Source organism: Geotrypetes seraphini, chromosome 3 (genome assembly GCF_902459505.1).
Source record: "Geotrypetes seraphini chromosome 3, aGeoSer1.1, whole genome shotgun sequence".
Lineage (NCBI taxonomy): Eukaryota > Metazoa > Chordata > Amphibia > Gymnophiona > Dermophiidae > Geotrypetes > Geotrypetes seraphini.
In genome coordinates this window covers 370068326-370087823 of record NC_047086.1, presented here as the reverse complement: position 1 = coordinate 370087823, position 19498 = coordinate 370068326, and the positions used below count along the sequence as shown (strand labels likewise).

Genomic DNA, 19498 nt, shown 5'->3' with positions numbered 1-19498 from the left:
TATAATTTTCAAGATTTTCTATTTTTCTCAACATCAAAAAAGTTTGTCCTGCAAAATAATTCCAGTAGTAGATTTTATTCCCTGCATCGACTGTTCTAAGGAATTAACTTTTTCTCTCTGGGACTTCAAATCCTCTTCAAATTTTTCTAACCTCAAAGATTGAGTCTCAACAAGAGGAAAGATTCCCAGACATAACTTGTAAAGGGAATCTAACGCAGTCCAAATAATGTCCAAAGTAACCTCAGCAGGTCTAACAAGGGGCTGTAATGTTGGTAATTCCCCTTTCTCCGCTGGAATTCCGTTGATTGAAGATCACTCAACCATGAGTTTTGGTGAAGCCGGCAAGCCCAATAGCTCCAGGGGCAGCGGAGAGTCCACTGCCGACATTGCTGCCAAAGTTCCCCTCTCTCACGGCTGTAAGGGAGATGCAGGTCCCGCGGGACTAAGCGAGATCTCGCTTCCTAGTGCCGACGCTTCCTTTGCCACAAGGTGAGGATTTGTAGAAGCTCGTGAGAAGTCCTTGCCTCGTTAAGATAGGTTCCGGCTGTCGGGATGAAGCAGCCACCCTGCCTCGTCTCTTCGGCATAACAAATTTCGCTCAGAGAGCTATTAAAGTAGAAGAAAAAAAACTTTCTAGCAGAAGGACAACTCAGAGCGTCCTTCCACTACGACACCATCTTGCCTCCCCCCCACTATATCTTTCTTTAGATAAGGAGACCAGAATTGAAGGCAATACTCCAGATGAGGTCATACCATGGAGCGATATAGGGGCATTATAACATTCTTAGTCTTGTTAATCATCCCTTTTTTAATAATTCTTAGCATCCTGTTTGCTTTTTTGGCCACCGCAGCCCATTGGGCGGAAGTTTCATCATATTGTCTACGATGCTATCCAGATCCTTTTCTTGGGCGCTAATCCCCAAGGTGGACCCTAGCATCCGGTAACTGTGATTCAGGTTATTCTTCCCAATGTGTATCACTTTGCATTTGTCCACATTAAATTTCATCTGCCATTTGGACGCCCAGTCTTCCAATTTCTTAAGGTCCACCTGCAATTTTAGGAAATTGGAAGACTGGGCATCCAAATGGCAGATGAAATTTAATGTGGACAAATGCAAAGTGATGCACATTGAGAAGAATAACCTGAATCACCTTGGGGATTAGTGACCAAGAAAAGGATCTGGGTATCATCATAGACAATAGGATGAAACCTTCCACTGCTATGGCAGTGCTAATGAAGAACAGCATATTTTATTTTTAAAATGATTATATTGGGATTTATATCCTTTTAGTTTTCATAATTTACCGAGTGTGGCGCAGTGGTTAAAGCTACAGCCTCAGCACCCTAAGGTTCAAACCCATACTGCAAATTGTGACCTTGGGCAAGTCACTTAATCCCCCCATTGCCCCAGGTACAGTAGCTAGATTGTGAGTCTGCCAGGCCAGACAGGGAAAAATGCTTGAGTACCTGAATAAATTCATGTAAACTGTTCTGAGGTCCCCTGGGAGAACGGTATAGAAAATCGAATAAATAAATAAATTAAAATCCTACAGGAACACCCAAACACTTAATGTAAACCATGCTTACCTATCATGTGTAAGTTGCTGAATAAGTTCTTGCCAATGTCTGCTGGCACTTAAATCTACTTTGTACATTCCTCTGATATGCTGGATTACTTTCTTTCTCTCCATTCCTTGCGATAAGGATACCGCTTGGGTAATGTCGCCCGCTATTTTTGAAATGTCCTTTGATTTTGTATCAAGGCGTTGAAAAAGACTATAAACACACAAACAAAGCGTAATAAAGTTACAAAATAAGTAAAAAAATATATGCTCCTGGAAATCAAGATTTTCTAGCATTTTACATTAATATATCCTATTTGTGGTTAGGCAAAAGATCAAAAGCCTTGATAATCTCTCAGAAAGAGAAAGCAATTTCTTAAAAAATTTCTGACTGAAGGCAAACAAATTTTAGGTGCAACAAGAAATCTTAGAATTTGTTTAAGTCATCACAATGGAAAAAAAACCCAACCTTTGCACTTGTATGTAAACAGACAAATTTTATCATGCAGCAATTATGGAGCTGCAGTTTCATAGACTGGCTACCTCAAATTCTTTTCCCCAGAATTGACGAGGGGTATTCAATAACACTGGCCAACACTCATTTTGGTGCCTCAAATGTTAGACCTATTTCTGGGTATATTTGATCTGCTGATTCCAAAAATGGTATGAGCTTTCTCCTATCAGCTCTATTTTTTGAGATATAGAACATGTACCATATACCACTCTTTACTATGCTTACCCATTAAAAAATCAGGATATTTTAATGTAGTATTTAAATTAAAAATTTTTATGTATCAACAGTTTTTACTGATGAAAATGCAAGGTAACTTAAAGCACTTCAAGTAAGAATGCACTAAAATTTCAATATGCTTTAGATTAATGATTGGAGAGGGAGCTCTGAAATGCTATAAACTCCTCAGCAATCATCAAACGTGGGAAAAATGTCAAAATCTGAATGTTAAGCTACTCAATGAATTTCCAAAAGTGTGAGTTGTTTTTTTTAACTAACTGAAAAATCTAATTTAGATGATTGGGATTATTACTTTTGCAGATTACTTGAAATAGTCTTCTCCCAAGCAGCTTTGTTAGTATTTTCTTCTGTTTCATACTTCTTTTTCTCCTGAAATATATGAAAAACGGAACAGTGAGATCAATAATAGGAAATTAAATGCTATATTTATATATGCTCAATTTTGGCAGAAACCAAAGCCAAAAAGAACATTTTTTTTGCTACTTCAGCTTGTCTGCGGTGTTCTTTGCTCACATTTTAAAGACAATAGACTGTTTTCAATCCAATTCTTTATATGTGAGGTTGCAAACCATTGGACCCCTGAGGATGACGTGTTCGCCGAAACACGGACCGTGTAGGGTCCGGTTGGATTTTTATCACAGTATTTTTTATCATTGAACTTTTTTAATTGAATTTTTATGGTTTTATATGTCAGTGTTTAATAAATTATCTCCAGAACATCTGTATCCACAGTTTTTGTTTTCATCGGTGGATTGTTTTCACTGTGAGATCATATATGTCAATAACATTTTCATCACTAAAACCTACGAAAAGCCAATGGCCAAGAATACATTTCTAGAGTATTCTAGTTGCCACCCAAGACATCTTAAAAACAGTTTGCCATTCTCTCAAATGCTCAGGCTCAGACGTAACTGTACACATCTATCGGAATTTAAAGTACAAGCTAAACATCTGAGCCATAAACTTAAACAAAGAGGATATCCGAACAAGATCATCAAGAATGCGTACAGAAGAGCAAAATATAACAGGGATCTGCTGTTGAGTGATCACAAGCAATCAAGCATTTCCCAAGCAGATAATTACATTACTTGTGTTCTAAAGCATTCTACATTGAGTTCTGAAATTATGCAAATTATCAAAAATCATTGGGACATAAGTCAATCTCTTCCCGCTTTTCAACAAACAAAACTTAGATTTGCATTTTCAAGGGATAAAAACCTTAAAGAATTTTGAACAACAACAAAATCCAGCAATCAACAACACAACTGTTACCTTCAGGTCATCACAAATGTGGTCACTGCTCCTTTTGTGAATTCTCTTTACTGCTTAAAGAATTCACTAATCACACTGATCAAAAAGTATATAAACTTAAGAACTTCAGTACCTGTCAAACCGATCATGTAGTGTATATTATTACATGCCCATGTCCTAAGATTTATGTGGCATGACAACAAGACCCTTCAAAACATGTCTTGCCGAACACAAATCTAACATCAAAAGAGCAAGCATTAAAGAACCGCTTGTTCAACATTGTATTGATGCCTCCCATACTTTTAATAACTTGAAGGGATTTATCATCGATACAGTGAGGAAGAACGACAGGGGAGGTGACAGGACTTTAGCTCTCAAACGAAGGGAAATATACTGGATTTTTACCTTAAATTCCTTGTCCCCCCATTGGGTTAAACGATAAGATTGACTGGTCCATTAATTACTAAAAGCATGCTTTAAGTTTCATTCATTACAGTCCTATCAGGATATACAACAATCTTCTCAACAATTACTGTGTAGATGTTATACAACTATATTGCAGATGTCACGTTTACGTTTTTGACATCATTACATAATTCACTGCAATTGGGCTTTAAATGGCTCGGCGTTTACACCAGCCGGCACCATTTTGAGAATAGAACGTTAGAACTGAGGATAAGTCCTGTTCCGTAAGTTTGCTGTCTTAAGCACTGTATTAAGATTATGTTATTATTTCAAACATTCTTTAGTTAATCATTTATTGTTTTCAACTTTTTAGGCACTGTTTTGGCATTTCCCCTGATGAAGCCGGTATAGGTGAAACGGTGGCCCCGTTGGGTCTTTCGTGCAGTGCCGAATTTCATTAAGATAAGTGCTGCTTTTCAGTTTATGCACTATCGCTGAATGTTTATATTCTGACTATTTTAGAACTCTATAATTCAAAGTACTATTTGAAAAATATATTTAAAAATATTTAAAATACTAAAATTATTCAAAATATTAAAAGCACTCATATTTATGTGCTACAAGCCAATGATTGAGATTCTGACCTGATTATGTTTCTAGCAGCACACTGCTTGAATTCTAGGTCTCTGAGGCTTGTTACTTATCATTATATCAGTGGCTAGTTTTCGAGGTGATTTTGGTATAGACGTAACTTAGCACACCTCTTTTGTATTTGATCTTTTGGTTTCACGATCATTGGGTCTCCCCATTTTTCTTTGTTGTGCTACACTTCACAAAAGACAGGTAAAAAAGTGAAGGTATTAAGTTTACATGCTTGACAAAAAATAAAAGCCAATAAGAAATCAAGTGAGAAAGGAGCAGCAGAGTTGCTGGGGGTTGTTTTGAAGAGAGGAACGGGGTCTGTTTAGGTATAGTATAGAGATCAGATCACAAAGAGAAGATGCAAATATACATATTTCTGTATAAGAAAAATAGTAAAAAAAAAAAAGCCTAAAGGATGACTGGAGAAGGCGAATCGAAATCTTTTCGGTAACAGCCCCCCCAACAATGGAATCACTTACCTATCTAAAAGAGGAGACAGTATTAGGGAGATTTAAGGGTTCTCTGAAAGGCTTCCTTTTTAATGATGCCTTCAGAAATTAATTTAAACTTTAGATTTACATCATCCTTTAACATTATTGTTAGCTAACCCTAAGAATAAACCTTTTTTGTTACCAGCGTCCCCATCCCTAATGTTTTTCCCATTGTTCGTTCTTTTCTTATAAAAATTGTAGTTCTTCCCATTTATCCTACCTTGCAGTTTGTGATGTTCAAAGTCTGTATATTATATGTTTCTATTTGTGTATTTTTATTGATTTACATCGCTTTGAAAATTTTATATAAGCACTTTATCAAATTTTAAATAAAATTTGGAAACTTGGAGAATGACACATTAAAAACTATTCTAACTCTGCCAGTACTTTGTGCATAATACATGCATAATTATACCCATAAGTGTGGCAGATCATTTTCACAAAACCTACTGCTATACATAAAAATTCTGTTTTATGTACTGAAAATATGCACACATACACAAAATTTGTAATAACTTTGGGTTTTGGGGGGAGAAAAGTATATACCCTAGACTAGAGGTACCTTAAGGGACTAAAGTTTCTTTGCCCACAGACACAGAATAGGGAAAGAGCCTTAGTATACCAGTTTCTGAAAGAGCTACTGCTGATCTGGAAGGGGATTCTTACACACACACAACACCCCCCCAACAAACTCCATGAGGACAATATTAAAGTGATGGGGAAGGAGGATCAAGAGAGGTTTCAGCTGCTGGCTCCCTAGATTTAAGGAAAATTTTAAGGAAGCCTGACTTAAATCCCTTGCACGTGCACCCATCCCCCTACTGAAAGCCCTCTCACAGAAGAAATCCCATACCTTGAAGAGCTTGCAATCCCCTCCCAAAGAACCCCCCCCCCTTACCTCCTTTTGGGGGTGAAAGGGGACATCATGGTGGGCAAGTCACAGAGGGTACAATTTTAGGTTGCTATGGCCCTGGTGGAAATCTATGACAGCCTTGAAGGGGTTAATTACAAAACTGTATGACACTTTGAGAGGTTTAACTTCATAGAAAAAACAAAAGGAATTGACCCCGAAATATCCACAAAGAAGAAAATCCAGAGAAAACCAAAAAAACTCTGTGGAGTGACGATGTTCCTAAATGGACTTTATTTGAAAGTGTCAAAGTTCCAAAAGAACACTGAAATCATCCACATAAAATAATTCCATCCACATAAAAATAAATCATCCATATAAGAGCCTTAAAGGACCTTGTCTGCTAGGGATACAGGACCCAACACGGTCCGCGTTTTGACAAAAAGTCTTCTTCGGGGGTCCCTGGGGGTCCTATAAAGGTGAGTACGTGGGAAACAACTGTGTGGTGAGCTGGAAGTGAGACACTGCTTGCATTTGCAATAGAGGCATAGGAAAAAGGACCTAGGGATCAAGGCAACATGGAAGAGGGTGTTTCGGAAAGCAAGTAAGTACTTGATAAGCAGATTTCTTAAATAGAATGCCTTCAAAATTCTACACCTCCTGTGGTATTGAGGAAGAAGCATTTTAATGGCATGTCTCATGGTCCTGCTCCAAAATGTGAGAATACTACAGGAAAATAGTGATAGAAATATGGGATACAACTAGGAGGATGCTGAAGCTGTATCACAAGGTACTCGTATTGGAGCTAATACCCATTACCATTACTTAAAAAAAAGAAAAGATTAATAAGAATGGGAGTAGTGGCTGCGAGGTTCAATGTAGCAGGATACTTGAAAGCTTAAGAGGCACCAACACTGCAACGTTTGAAGAGTTGTTTGGAGCATTTTGGAAGGATGGAAAAGTTAAGAGAAATCTGGAATGAAAAGTATAATGAGGAAGTGAAGGAGTGGGAAAGACCAATTGTGTACTTAGAGCAATAACATAAAATAAAGAACAAATCATAAATGGTGTTTGGAGAATAAGATGAATTAGATAGGGTGAAAGGGGGGTTGAAGAGGGGCAGTGGGAATAGGAACAGGTTTAGAATGCTGGGTACAAAAGGTACAGCTGTACACTAGAAGGTGGTAAGACCAGGGAAATGGGCTCTTATCAAACCCAGACTACATATGTTGTGGAACAATTTATTTGGATAGGCTGGATTAAGGAAGAGAAACATAGAAACATGATGGCAGATAAAGGTCAAATGGCCCATCCAGTCTGACCATCTGCAGCATCCACTATCTCCTCCTCTCCCTAAAAGATCCCATGTGTCTATCCCACACTTTCTTGAATTCAGACACAGTCTCTGTCTCCACCACCTCTAACGAGAAACTATTTGGTACAGAGGTTACGTTGGTTGTATGCTGCAGGATGTTTAAAAAAATTCCAATAAAAATGAAACTAAAAGAAACAAAATATTTACATACCTCTTTGATAGCTCTGATGAGGTCTGGCTTTGGGGGGGCACTGGGTGGGATACATCTGTAACCAGACAACTTTAGTACATTCATGAACAATCCTGCAGCTGTAAGTTCATCTTCTGTCAGTTCTTCCTCATGATCATGCATTAATTCGTACAAATACAAGGCTAATTTGGGCCCATGCTAATTTAAACAGAAAAAGACTCATGTTATTTTTACTTTAAAACAAAAAAAACATGTTGTCTAAGATTACATGACATAACAGTCAGACAGAAAAGCAAATCACTGCAAGCACAACATGGCATATTAACTTTGGAGAATAGCAGGAAAAGGTTTCTTAGACCAAATCCATGAAATCCAAGAGACATAAAATACTTACTTGCAAACTTGGATTAAGACATTCTCTTATTATATCTTGATACTTTGGTTCATGCACAATGTCTAATGCTTGCTTTCTGTCTTGTAGTTGTTGATCTGGATTTAAAATATGCACAAGCAGTCGTCCCAGCTGTCCTCTGAAAGTATCTTTGCAGGACCAGAGTATGGTTTTCCATTGTTGCCTAGGACTGCTATTTCTTCCTGTACTCTAAGAAAAAGAATAATTTTTGTTTAACAAAGCTTCACTGAATAAGTTCTTCTGCAGAAGCAGGTAGCCATTTACTAGATGTTAATGTATAATTTTCTGCAGGGCCTATCACATATAATGGGTGCTGAACTATATAATGCATGTTAGGTTGTTTTATGTATGTATTGTATTTTTATTGCCATCTTTTCATTTATATTGTATTGGTTTATTTATGCCATGGTTTAATAAGAAATTTCTAAAAACATTTAATCTAATGACTCACAAGGTATATTCTAATGCCTTCAACCATGGTTCTGAACATTTCCTTTTTAAAGGTTTTCATGATGTTAGGCAAATCTTGTTGAACTTCTTCAAAAGTTTCAGACTGGAATACTGAGAACCTGTTTTGGATTGTAGACTCTGGTCCACTTAGCACATCAAGACAATCTTCATTTAAGTCTTTAAAAAAAGAGAATATGAAAACTCTTAGAATGGCATCCATAGAGTAAACAAATATACTACAGTATTTAGTTACAGAAAATCAATGTTACAGTGACTAAGCTAAATTATGTTTGCTATTGTGGGAGACTAGCCTGATTTGGCTGGCTAGCCTGACTTGCCCAGAGAGGTCAACACATATACAGCCAAGAAACCATTGCATATAAAGAGAATTTTTATTTATCATCATTTGCCTCACACAAAAGAGAATGAATTTGGCTTACCTCAGCCAAACTCCTGCAGGCATCAGTCTGTTTTCCCAAGACCTGCCTCCACCTATCTCTAGGGAAAACTTGAGAGTTCCTCTCTCTCTCTCGGGGACCTCTCTAGAATAAACCCAGCTTGGGTAGAAATACCTCTTTCCTTTGAATCCCGCCTGTGACTCAGCACTGAGCTCCATAGCCCAGTGCATGCTGGGAACTGTAGTTCAGCACAAAAGGAAGTGGGAACAGACAATGAACACTCCACTGAAGATCACTGATGTAAGACCAACCTGTTTATTTCAGAAAAGGACACAAGCAGAAGCTGTGGACCCGACACAGCACTGTGTTTCGGCGTCTGAGGAACGCCTGCATCAGGGGTCACTGTGGCGTTTATGTTCACAGATGACAGGTCTGGGATAAAACAAAGCTCAGTCCAACTAACATGCCAGAGTAACCAAAATCACTGAAAAGCTATGGAAGCATTTGATTAGCATCTCCTGCTGCACGGGGATATAATATTTGTTACAGCCATTTAATCAAATCCCAAAATTACTCATTTTTATTGCATAATTTCTCTTCTATGGGTTTGAGGTTTGGCTGTTTTTGTTCAAATAGTCTTAGTTTTACTTCAGAGAATCAGAAAGAAATTGAACTATAAAAGTGAAACAATTGCTACCAGTCAATTATATCAGATTTTAGATGGAAGTAGAAGTATATACAATTCTCCCTCCGTATCCACGGGGGTTAGGGGCAGAACCGGCCAGCGAATAATATTCGGGCCGGTTCTGCCCCTAACCCCCGCTTCCCCCCGGCTATTTTAAGCCCCCCCCCCCCCCTTAAGCCTTACCTGGTGGTCTAGCGGGTTTTCAGGGCAGGAGCGATCTTCCCACGCTCCTGCCCCATGCAGATTGCTCATAGGAAATGGCTGCCTTGAGCTCCTGTCGTAGTCTCAAGAGACTATGGGAGCTCAAGGCAGCCATTTCCTATACTTTGCAATTGTAGATGATTTGAAAACTTCCCTTGTATTAAAATACAAGAATGAAACTTTTCATAAAAACAAAGTGCTCTCTTTGCATAAAAGCCTGTCTCAAAATAATATAACATTTAAATCTTTTGCTCCTACCTTGGTAAATTAACCTATTTACTGATAAAACAGTAAGTCTCTGCAGCCTCTGTACAAATTCAGTCTCAGTAGCTCTTATAGGATTCTCCTGGCTCATTCGCCGCTTCATCATCATTGTAAGTTCATCATTTGCCACTGAACGCATTCTCATCAGCAGTGTATCAGCCTGAGCAAAAGAAAATCTGCGAGGACCTTCAAGCACAGAATAAAACAATTTCAGTATTGATCATTTACATACAACATACCAGCAGGTTAACAATTTATTTTCGTAATGATGATTACTAGAGAGAAAGAAAAAAAATATTCTAGGCTTAAATATTTAGAATCGGGGGATGAGAAAGGAAATGTGATTGGTAATTTATTAAATAAATCTATTAATCATTTCAACATATCCTTACTCCATTCTAGTTTGTTTCATTATTTGAGGAAGAGGATTAAAATTTTTGAAATTTCATCACTTTCATGACCATTTTGGACCTGATCACAACAAAACATCAAGCAAACAGAAAGGGTTTGATATCAGAGCTAATCAGATCACATCTGAGTTTGGGTGCAGGTGGATTGGAGCTGGATAATGGACTACGGCAGTTCTGGTGGCTGAATTAGAGTTTGTTGGAAATTAATGGGATCTGTTGGAAGTAATTCAGGATAAAAGACAATGGAGCAATGGATCCAGCTGGATTATGGAAAGGTATGCAAGTTTTAATTTGTGGGTCTGTAATTTCACTTGAATCACAATAAAAGGAAGAGAAGAGGAACTTATACACAAACAAACATAATAAATAAATAAAGAGCAGTAGAGAAGGTGCAGAAAGAGATGCTTTCATCAAGGCTATGTAAAAAGTCAAGTTCAGTTAGAACGGAGTTAAATGCTCTATAAGCAGAACAACTTATGCATTATTTGGACTTGGCCAAGCGATGATTCTTTGAGGAAGGAATGAAGACTAGCAAGTTGTTATCTAATAAGCCAAAAGCTAAAACTTGATAGTATTGAAAATTAGAGAAAACAGGAAGGATGACTCAAAACTATAAAGACATTAAGAACTGTTTAAAAAAGACTCTATGGGGATTTATATAAACAAGCTGGCTCCACTGCGGAAGAAGAAATTATGAAGTCTATGGCATTGAAGTTGCTTAAAATACCTATATTACTATTGAGCAAAAGTATGCAAGTTTAGTTTAGTTTATTAAATAAATTTGTTTCTATTTGAAATTTTATTGGAACCAAAAATTTCATTTTAAAATACTGGTCTAAAAATAGCAAAGAAGATTACACCAAAATTTCACTACTAGCATGTCTGAACACATATTCAAAACATTTTTCCAAAAAGTGAAAATGGAAAGAACTGTCTCTTCCCAACCTATGCCTACCCTCCCCATACCTCCAAAGATCACTACTCTGAAGATTATAAAGGCATTTAAAAAGTTAAATGAAGGGAAGGCTACTCAAAATGTAATAATAGATTTAAAGCTTATTGACTCTTATCTATTAAGGATGTTTAATTCAATAACCCCTTCCCCCCTTTTTACTAAACCGCAATAGCGGTTATTAGCACAGGGAGCCGCGCTGAATGCTCCACATTGCTACCAATGCTCATAGGATCTCTATGAGTGTTGGGAGCAGCGTGGAGCATTCAGCTATCATGGTTTAGTAAAATGGGGGGTAAGGGAAGATGGAAAATTAAGACACTCCTTAATGAAAGCAGGAGCCACTGTTCTGCCTAAACCACAGGAGGCCAAGTCTGATAAATTTGTGGTCTTTTGCTCTTGAGGAAGGTGGCTTGGCCTCTGAAATAGATTTCCGTAGAGCCTTGACTTTTCTACCATGGACGATTGAAAATCATTCACTCATATGTATTTAGAGATAAATACTGCTAATTTTGCATTTTGTAATATTTGGAGCTATTTCCAGCGAAACGAGTTGTTAATTGTTATCTAGGGGAGAACTTTTTTGAAAGTTGAATACATTTCTCCCTCCGTATTCGCTGTGATAGGGGATTAACAGAACTGCAAATACAGAAAAACCGTGAATAATTTTTTTCATATGTAATTCACTGTTTTCTATTAAAAAACATTGTGAATATGGTGAAACCGCAAATAACATGGTGGGAGACCTGACCTGTTCCTAAAGGAGAGGCAAAACACGGTGAAGAAAGGGCTGGGAATCAGTGATTTCTCTATGCAAGCTGACATAATTTGGGGGGAGGAGCCAGCAAGATAAAAAACGTGAATAATCGAATCCGTGATACAGAGGGAGAAGTGTAGTGAGCACTAGCAATTATTCATTGCAGTCAGAATACACTTGGAGAAATTTCATCAGGAGCAGCACGGGCCATTCAGCGCGGCTGGTTGTCCAAGGAGAAAGAAATTTTCAGCTGACAGGATCTGGGGTTCCTCACCAGCTCAGGTATTTATTTTGGATTTGTGGGTGTGAGAGAGAAAGCAGAGAGAGTACACAGAGCAGCAGAGCAGGGGGGAGGGGGTTCACAAATTTCTTATCCACCTGTCTTGGGCTCAGGCCCACCCAAAATCGGCTGTCTGATTATGCTCCTGCTTTAAAACAGTCATAATGAAAGAAGCAATTTATTTGAATATGAGTAAAAATTGTGTGTAATATTAAAGAATCTTCCAAAGGTAACTACAATTAAAATAATGGCTTATTTGACCAGTTATTCTAGACTACATACATTCATAAACACCAAACTGGACAATTAAATCTGCATATTTTGGAAGTATGTGAAAGCTAGCCTTCACAGTTCAAATTTTCGTTTACCCATAACATCTGTGCCTACTAAATAAAAAATGTTGTATTACACACAATCTTGAAACATTTGCCATTCAATGATAAAAGATTGCTAGAGAGATTTGCCATTAAGAGATTTGCCAGTCACTGTTAAGAGATTGATATATCTTCCACAAATAAATGGCAACAATGGATTAGAGTCAGATAGGTAAGCAGGACCTAGAAATCTTAACCCAAAACAGTATTATTACATTTTAGTTTGAGCCATGCATCACTTCTATCTAAACCCAGGAAAACATTTCATTCAAAATGTTTTCTGCTGCTACCATTACTGCACCTGGTCCTGTAGGGGGCATATATGAAGCAGATCCAGTAGGAGACTGGAGAGATGATTTCTCACTAAACGCACTGAAGGTAGAGAGCATCGGAAGTTGACCATAGGAACAAAAGTGTTGCCTTGGCATTCTTGGAATAATGGAATCTTTCATTGCAACAGAACCTTGGTTTTAAACAATTAAAATAAATGAGCTGAGTTTCTTACAAATATTTTCAAATATTTTTAATGCCATTGAACATACTGTTTACATATACAAAAAACCCTAGTTTATCTTTCCATAGAGGAATATAGTTACATACCAAAATGATATCTTTATGTGCACTGTACAATATGATTCCAATATACTCATACTATATTACAGCTAAGAATTCCCATGATTATGCATGTTTAAACCTCATTTCTTCCAATATTCTGATATTTGTTGACACTGATAGTAGAAATGCATTAAGAGTGAAAATAGAACAGAGGCAAAAAAGGAAATCTTTTCCCTCAAAGTAGGAGATGTGTATTTATATCTGATGTCAACAATTGTTTTCTGTATTTTGTCTTGTTGATTAAGGAAAACAGAAGTTTAAAAAGACCTATTTTGCACTGGACACTGAAATAGGAATTGTGTCATCCAGGTCATGCCACAGCCCTTCAGTATCTCTCCTCATACGCCTCCCTGAGAACTTTGTTCCTCAAATAAGCTGGATTTATCTGTATCCTTCTCTTCCATTCCTGACTTCATTCCTTTCATCTAGCTGCCCTGTATGCCTGGAATAAGCGACCTGAGTTCATCCATCACACCCCTTCCCTTCCCCTTGTTTAAAAGTAGATTGAAAACCCACCTTTTTGAAATAGTCTTCAATTCATAACCCTATTCCCCACTGCTCACCACCCTAGCCAGCAAATTAAACATCTCTCCCTAACTGTATCCTCCATCCTGACATCCTGTTTTGTCTATCACGTCTGTTTAGATTGCAGACTCTTTTGAGCAGGGACTGCCTCCTTCGTGATTGTACAGCGCTGCATACATCTAGAAGCGCTCTTAAATAATAGTAGTAGTAGCTCTGAGGTGAAGACGAGCCAAAGGAGTGATGTGCATCGCAGACGCCATGTGGCTGAGAAAGCATAACAGCTGACATGCAGAAGTGTGTCAAAGGGAGGAGACTGCTTAACACAGATGAATACGGTTGTCCACTCTCTGCTTTGGTAGAAAAGCTCAACCCTGAGTAGTATCCAGGACAGCCCCTATGAACTCCAGCGTCTTAGAAGGATGCGGATGTGACTTTTGGTAGCTGACGGCAAAGCCAAGTAGCTCAAGCAATCGAATTGATAGCATGCTGAGCTGTTTGTAGGGAAATACATTAAACCTCCATGTGCGTAGGACTGCCACCACTACTACTAGGCATTTTGTAAAGACACGAGAGGCTGAAGTCAGTCTGAAGAGCAAGACTTTGTATTGGAAATGTTGAGATCCAATGAGAAAGCAAAAATACTTTCTGTGAGCAGATAGAATAGGATATGCGAGTGTATGCCTGTTAGATTCAGACAGCAAATCCAGGTGAGTTAGAAGGGTTCCCAGTGGCCATGTGAAACTTCTCTCCTTCAACAAATATACTGTATGTTGAGGTCCTGGAAGGCCTCCAGTCTTTTTTGGTAAGAGGAAATACTTTAATAGAATCCCCGGCCACTCACCTGCAGAGGAATAGGTTGTATTGCGTTTAGCTGAAGAAGGGCCAAGAATTCATGGTGAAGGAGGATCTTCTGAAGGGAGCTGCAAGGAGACTCTCTTGGTGAGTGGTTTGGAGGTTTTCTGATCAAGCGTAAGGTGTAACCCTGAGTGATGACTCGAAGCACCCAATGATCCATTGGAGGAAGGAATGGCCTAGTGGTTAGAGCTATAGCCTCAGAACTTTGAGGTTGTAGGTTCAAACCATATGCTGCTCCATGTGACCCTGGGCAAGTCACTCAAGTCTCCATAGCCCACTGGGACAGAAAGGGAAAATGCTTAAGTACCTGATTGTAAACTGCTTAGATAACTTTGATAGGTGGTATATAAATACCTAATTAAATGAAATTGAATGATGGAAATAGATTAATCTGCAGGGAAACACTGACTATACTCTTTAGAAAGGAGTCAAAAGTAGGATTGTTGTTTGAACTGAGATTGAGGTTGTGATTTCTGTGTCCTTTGTTGCCTTGCACAAGGTCATTAAGCAGGAGGCCTAGAAGATGATGAAGATGGCTGATAATGCCTTTTGGTGTTCTAGTAATATGAACGTCTAGATGAAGCAGAATATATTCTAGACCAGTGTTTTTCAACCTTTTTACACCTATGGACCGGCAGAAATAAAAGAATTATTTTGTGGATCTACATCGGTCCGTGGACCGGCGGTTGAAGAACACGGGGCTAAGTCGTGGGCCAGACCCCGCCCATCTCTACCCAATCTCCAGCCCAGACCCCCACCCCCATAATAGTTCTAATTGCACCTTGCACGTCCCGTGCCTCATCTGGAAGCCTTCCCTCTGATGTTGCAACGTGAGAGAGAAGGCTTCCGGTTCAGGCACAGGATCCCCATAGGAGCCACTGCCCGTGGCTTTGTGCACTGAATCAGTTAGGAAGAGGGAGCTGGCTCGAAGATAACACCGCATCGATCGCACCGTGGAACGGCGGTTGAAGAACACCTTTTTGGGCCTGATGCACGTGCTGGTCCTGTGGACCGGCAGGAAATTTCTGTGGACCAGCACTGGTCCATGGATCGGTGGTTGAAGAACACTGTTCTAGACAATGAAGAAGATTGAGAGGTTTTGTGGTTTAGATAAAATGGTCACAGTATCTGTGTGAATCTTATCTAAAACCTCCTCAATTTATATCTCTAAATAGGAGATAAACATTGGAACAAGGAACATTGGAAAGGTGTTTTTAAACTTTGAACTGAAGTTTCCAAATCAGATACTCTAAGCCTGACCAAGTAGCACATTGCAATTGCCATTGCAGATGTTTGGGAAAAAACATCAAACGCATCAAAAGTTCCTCTAGTCATTTCCTTTCTCTTAGTAAACAAGTTCTTAGATAATTGCTGAAGTTGTTCCAGTTTGTCTAGAGAGAGGAATTCCTCAAATTCTGACAATTGTTTAAGGATTTAAAATAAATGGATGTGTAGAATTGGTAGTCCATAATTCTACTGATTGGAGAATGTGTTTGTCAAAAAGAGTTCAATGTCCTGGTTTCTCTGCCCAAAGAAGCAGACGTGTAAGATCATACAATACAATACAATTTTTATTTGTATACCGCCAATACCTCCATGAAGTTCACAGTGGTTTACTTAAGTAATTATGGTGATACAAATTAAAAGCTGCATGCAGATTCCACAACTAATGAATGATGTTGAAGCTGAGTTCTGTCAAAGCTTGGATAGTTTTGAATTCTATACATTGTGTCTGTCTTTTTAGGAACTACCTGGACTGTCGGGGGATTCTCCAAGTTCTTAAATAAAGCTTCTTTTATGACCCTATGCAAAGGTACCTTATTGCATTTGTCTAGTGGTGCCTCAAAATCAAGGAGTTCAAATAGTTCAGAGCAAGAGTCCTCCTCTGTTTCCATTTTAAGAGCAATGCCTGACCCATCTTCTTCACAAAATCAGTAAAAGATATATTCTCTGACGGAATCTGGCATTGTCGAGGAGGACAGGAAATATCAGAAGGTATACCATAGGATTCTTATTGCCGAGTATTCTCGCAAATCCTTGTCTGAATGGTTGGAGATATCTGAAACAGCAAAAAAATAACAAAGAGGTCTGAAGTCCTATAGATAGATAATATAAGCAAATAACAAAAAAGGGCAGTTGAGATGGTTTTCCAGATATGTCTTTAAAGAGGCTTTCCAATTCTTGAAGATGCCTAAATCAAATACGATGAGACCCTTCCTTTGGGTCCCAACATTGAGACCCAACAAAGATCCTAGTTTCAGCAACAGAAATTACTTTCAGGGATCAACCATTAAATCATCAAAAGAGCCTTCAAAAAGGTAAAGGTAAATGGTAATTTTTGCAATCCATATAGAAAACCATATAAGCTTTTAAAAAGGCAAATAGCAACTTTTAGTGTGTGTTCTAAAAACCTATATTTACTACGTGAATCAGGAAGTGTGCATTGAAAGGAGCGCTGACCTTGTGTCAAGGTGTAGGCCAATGGTCTGATCCAGAAGATAACTCCTCCACTGATGATGATGCATGAATCAAGTGGGTCTTTGCCAATCCTAGTGCTTGATGTCAAGCAGGGGTGTGTGACCTTGTCCTCAATTGACGCTTTGACTTATCCTCAGGCTGGGCTGAGGCAAGCATGGAAGCCATTAATGCCTGTGAAGACAATATCTGCAGCAACCCTGAAAGCTCTTGTAAGAGCATAGCCCAAATCTCCTCCTGGAGAGATTGTTCCAGTACCAGAAGAGACCAGAAGCAGTCTACTATACTACATATTGGGGCATGGGAGACCCCAATGTTGAGGCACATCTAAGAGGAGACATCAGCTGGATGGAAGGAGAGTAGTCTTCGGTGTTTTGACACATACTATGCATCGAGGAACCTCATTCTGACTACTGCAATGCAATCCTGCTGGGCGTTTCGAAGTACATGATCAGGCAGATTCAAATGGTACAAAATGCAGAGCCAATATTTCTACTGGGAAAATCAAGGCAGATGATCAAGGCAGATGAGTGCTACCCCGCTACTGAAAGAGTTACACTGGCTCCTGATTGAAAGCAGGGTGAAATTCAAGATCTTGTTGCTGATACACAAAAGCATTCATCTCTCAGAATTGCAATATCTAGCAGCCAGACTGCATTACCATATACCAGCACGCACCCTGCATGCAAGCCAAAAATACTTGTTGGAAATACCCTCCTTCAGAGACATCAAATAAAAAAGTGTTAGGACAAGAATATTCTCAGTGATGGCTCCAAAATGGTGGAACTCCCTTTCAAAGGAATTAAAACTAGAATAGGACACCGGAAAGTTCAAGAAAGGGATAAAGACCATCCTCTTCACAGACTATTTTAACTAATAAAGCAACATAGAGGAGATTGCTGGCTAGTCCCCATTAGAGGCTCAACATAGAACACGATACAGGTATTATGTGTGCAAATAAGTAGGATTTTGTATGAACATAATACACGACACTAGTATTATATGTGTATATATGTAGGATGATTGACTATGGTATAAATGTGTACATATACATAGGATGATTGATTTATGTGTCTGTATTGAAAACCATCTCAAAAAAGGCTAACTCTGTATTGTAACACCTTTACAGAAGCTCATGTATTGTAACACCATTACAGAGGCTCATGTAAACCACTCTGAATTGACTCCCCAGTTATTAGTAGCGGTATAGAAGCTTTCAATAAACATAAATACTTGGTAAGGCACAGTACCATGCTTAGAAGGGGAGAGGCACAGTGAGAGGCACATCCTGTAGGCAGTCAGCCGGCGCCAGCTCCTCCCCATGTCTCTTCCCTTCCAGCACCCCCCACTGGTGGCTCAGAGCCTTCACACATGTGCATGATGTCATCACGTCAATGTCTGCGCACTTCTGGCTGCCCTTCAGCTGCAGCCACTAGTTTAGTGTGCTACAGCTTTGCAAAGTTTGTGAGACACTGGTTTAGTGTATAGAATAATTTATATTTCTCAGTATTCTCTTTATGTACCTACAGTATATTACAAATTGGCCAACTAGTTTCAGATTTACAGTATTTCATAAGATATAATACTACCTCATAGAATGAGTTCATAAGGCTAATGAGTCTTAACATTTCTTACAGTATATAAACAAATTTCATATCACTACATACCAGCAATACTTTTACGTTTTTGGTGTATTGCATGGTGATGGGTGGAAGATAAATGGATGGAGCAAGTAAGGTTTTGAGAATCCTGATTTGCCGTAGTTTTTATAAAGTCTATAGCTGCTTGGAGAACTCGGAATTGTAGTGCAATAGCCATATCTGTAGGACAACAGGGAAAAAAAACAAACAGTATTTTTCATGATTGCTTCAATTTTAATAAATCCAAAGAAGCATATACAGAATGTATCAAACTAATACTATGATGAAATCATGCAGGCGTTTGTGTATGTTCTATTAACTTCCCATAATCATACATTTTAAATTTGTATTCATTTTTATTAAATTTCTAATCATATACACATTTTGTGCAAGATCTAAAAATTATATACTATTGTGCATACATAGTAACATAGTAGATGACGGCAGATAAAGACCCGAATGGTCCATCCAGTCTGCCCAACCTGATTCAATTTAAATTTTTTTATTTTTTTCTTCTTAGCTATTTCTGGGCAAGAATCCAAAGCTCTACCCTGTACTGTGCTTGGGTTCCAACTGCCGAAATCTCTGTTAAGACTTACTCCAGCCCATCTACACCCTCCCAGCCCATCCTCCACCAAACGGCCATATACAGACACAGACCAGTACTGGCCTTAGTTCAATATTTAATATTATTTTCTGATTCTAAATCCTCTGTATTCATCCCACGCTTCTTTGAACTCAGTCACA

General features: G+C 38.6%; 1 protein-coding gene across 6 annotated transcripts in view; it reads right to left on the bottom strand.

The window, feature by feature from the left end:
• LYST (lysosomal trafficking regulator) overlaps positions 1-19498 on the bottom strand; it is a 295950-nt gene that overhangs the window by 83469 nt on the left and 192983 nt on the right. For 5 of the 6 annotated variants that reach the window (XM_033936373.1, XM_033936368.1, XM_033936370.1 and 2 more), the window contains exons 27-34: positions 18779-18931; positions 12943-13104; positions 9863-10054; positions 8322-8497; positions 7853-8059; positions 7480-7656; positions 2607-2683; positions 1589-1777 (exon numbers count right to left, since the gene is read on the bottom strand). In XM_033936373.1, the coding sequence (XP_033792264.1) occupies positions 1589-1777; positions 2607-2683; positions 7480-7656; positions 7853-8059; positions 8322-8497; positions 9863-10054; positions 12943-13104; positions 18779-18931 (1333 nt within the window). The remainder of the gene's footprint in view (positions 1-1588; positions 1778-2606; positions 2684-7479; positions 7657-7852; positions 8060-8321; positions 8498-9862; positions 10055-12942; positions 13105-18778; positions 18932-19498) is intronic. The other variant, XM_033936371.1, reaches the window with a different exon arrangement.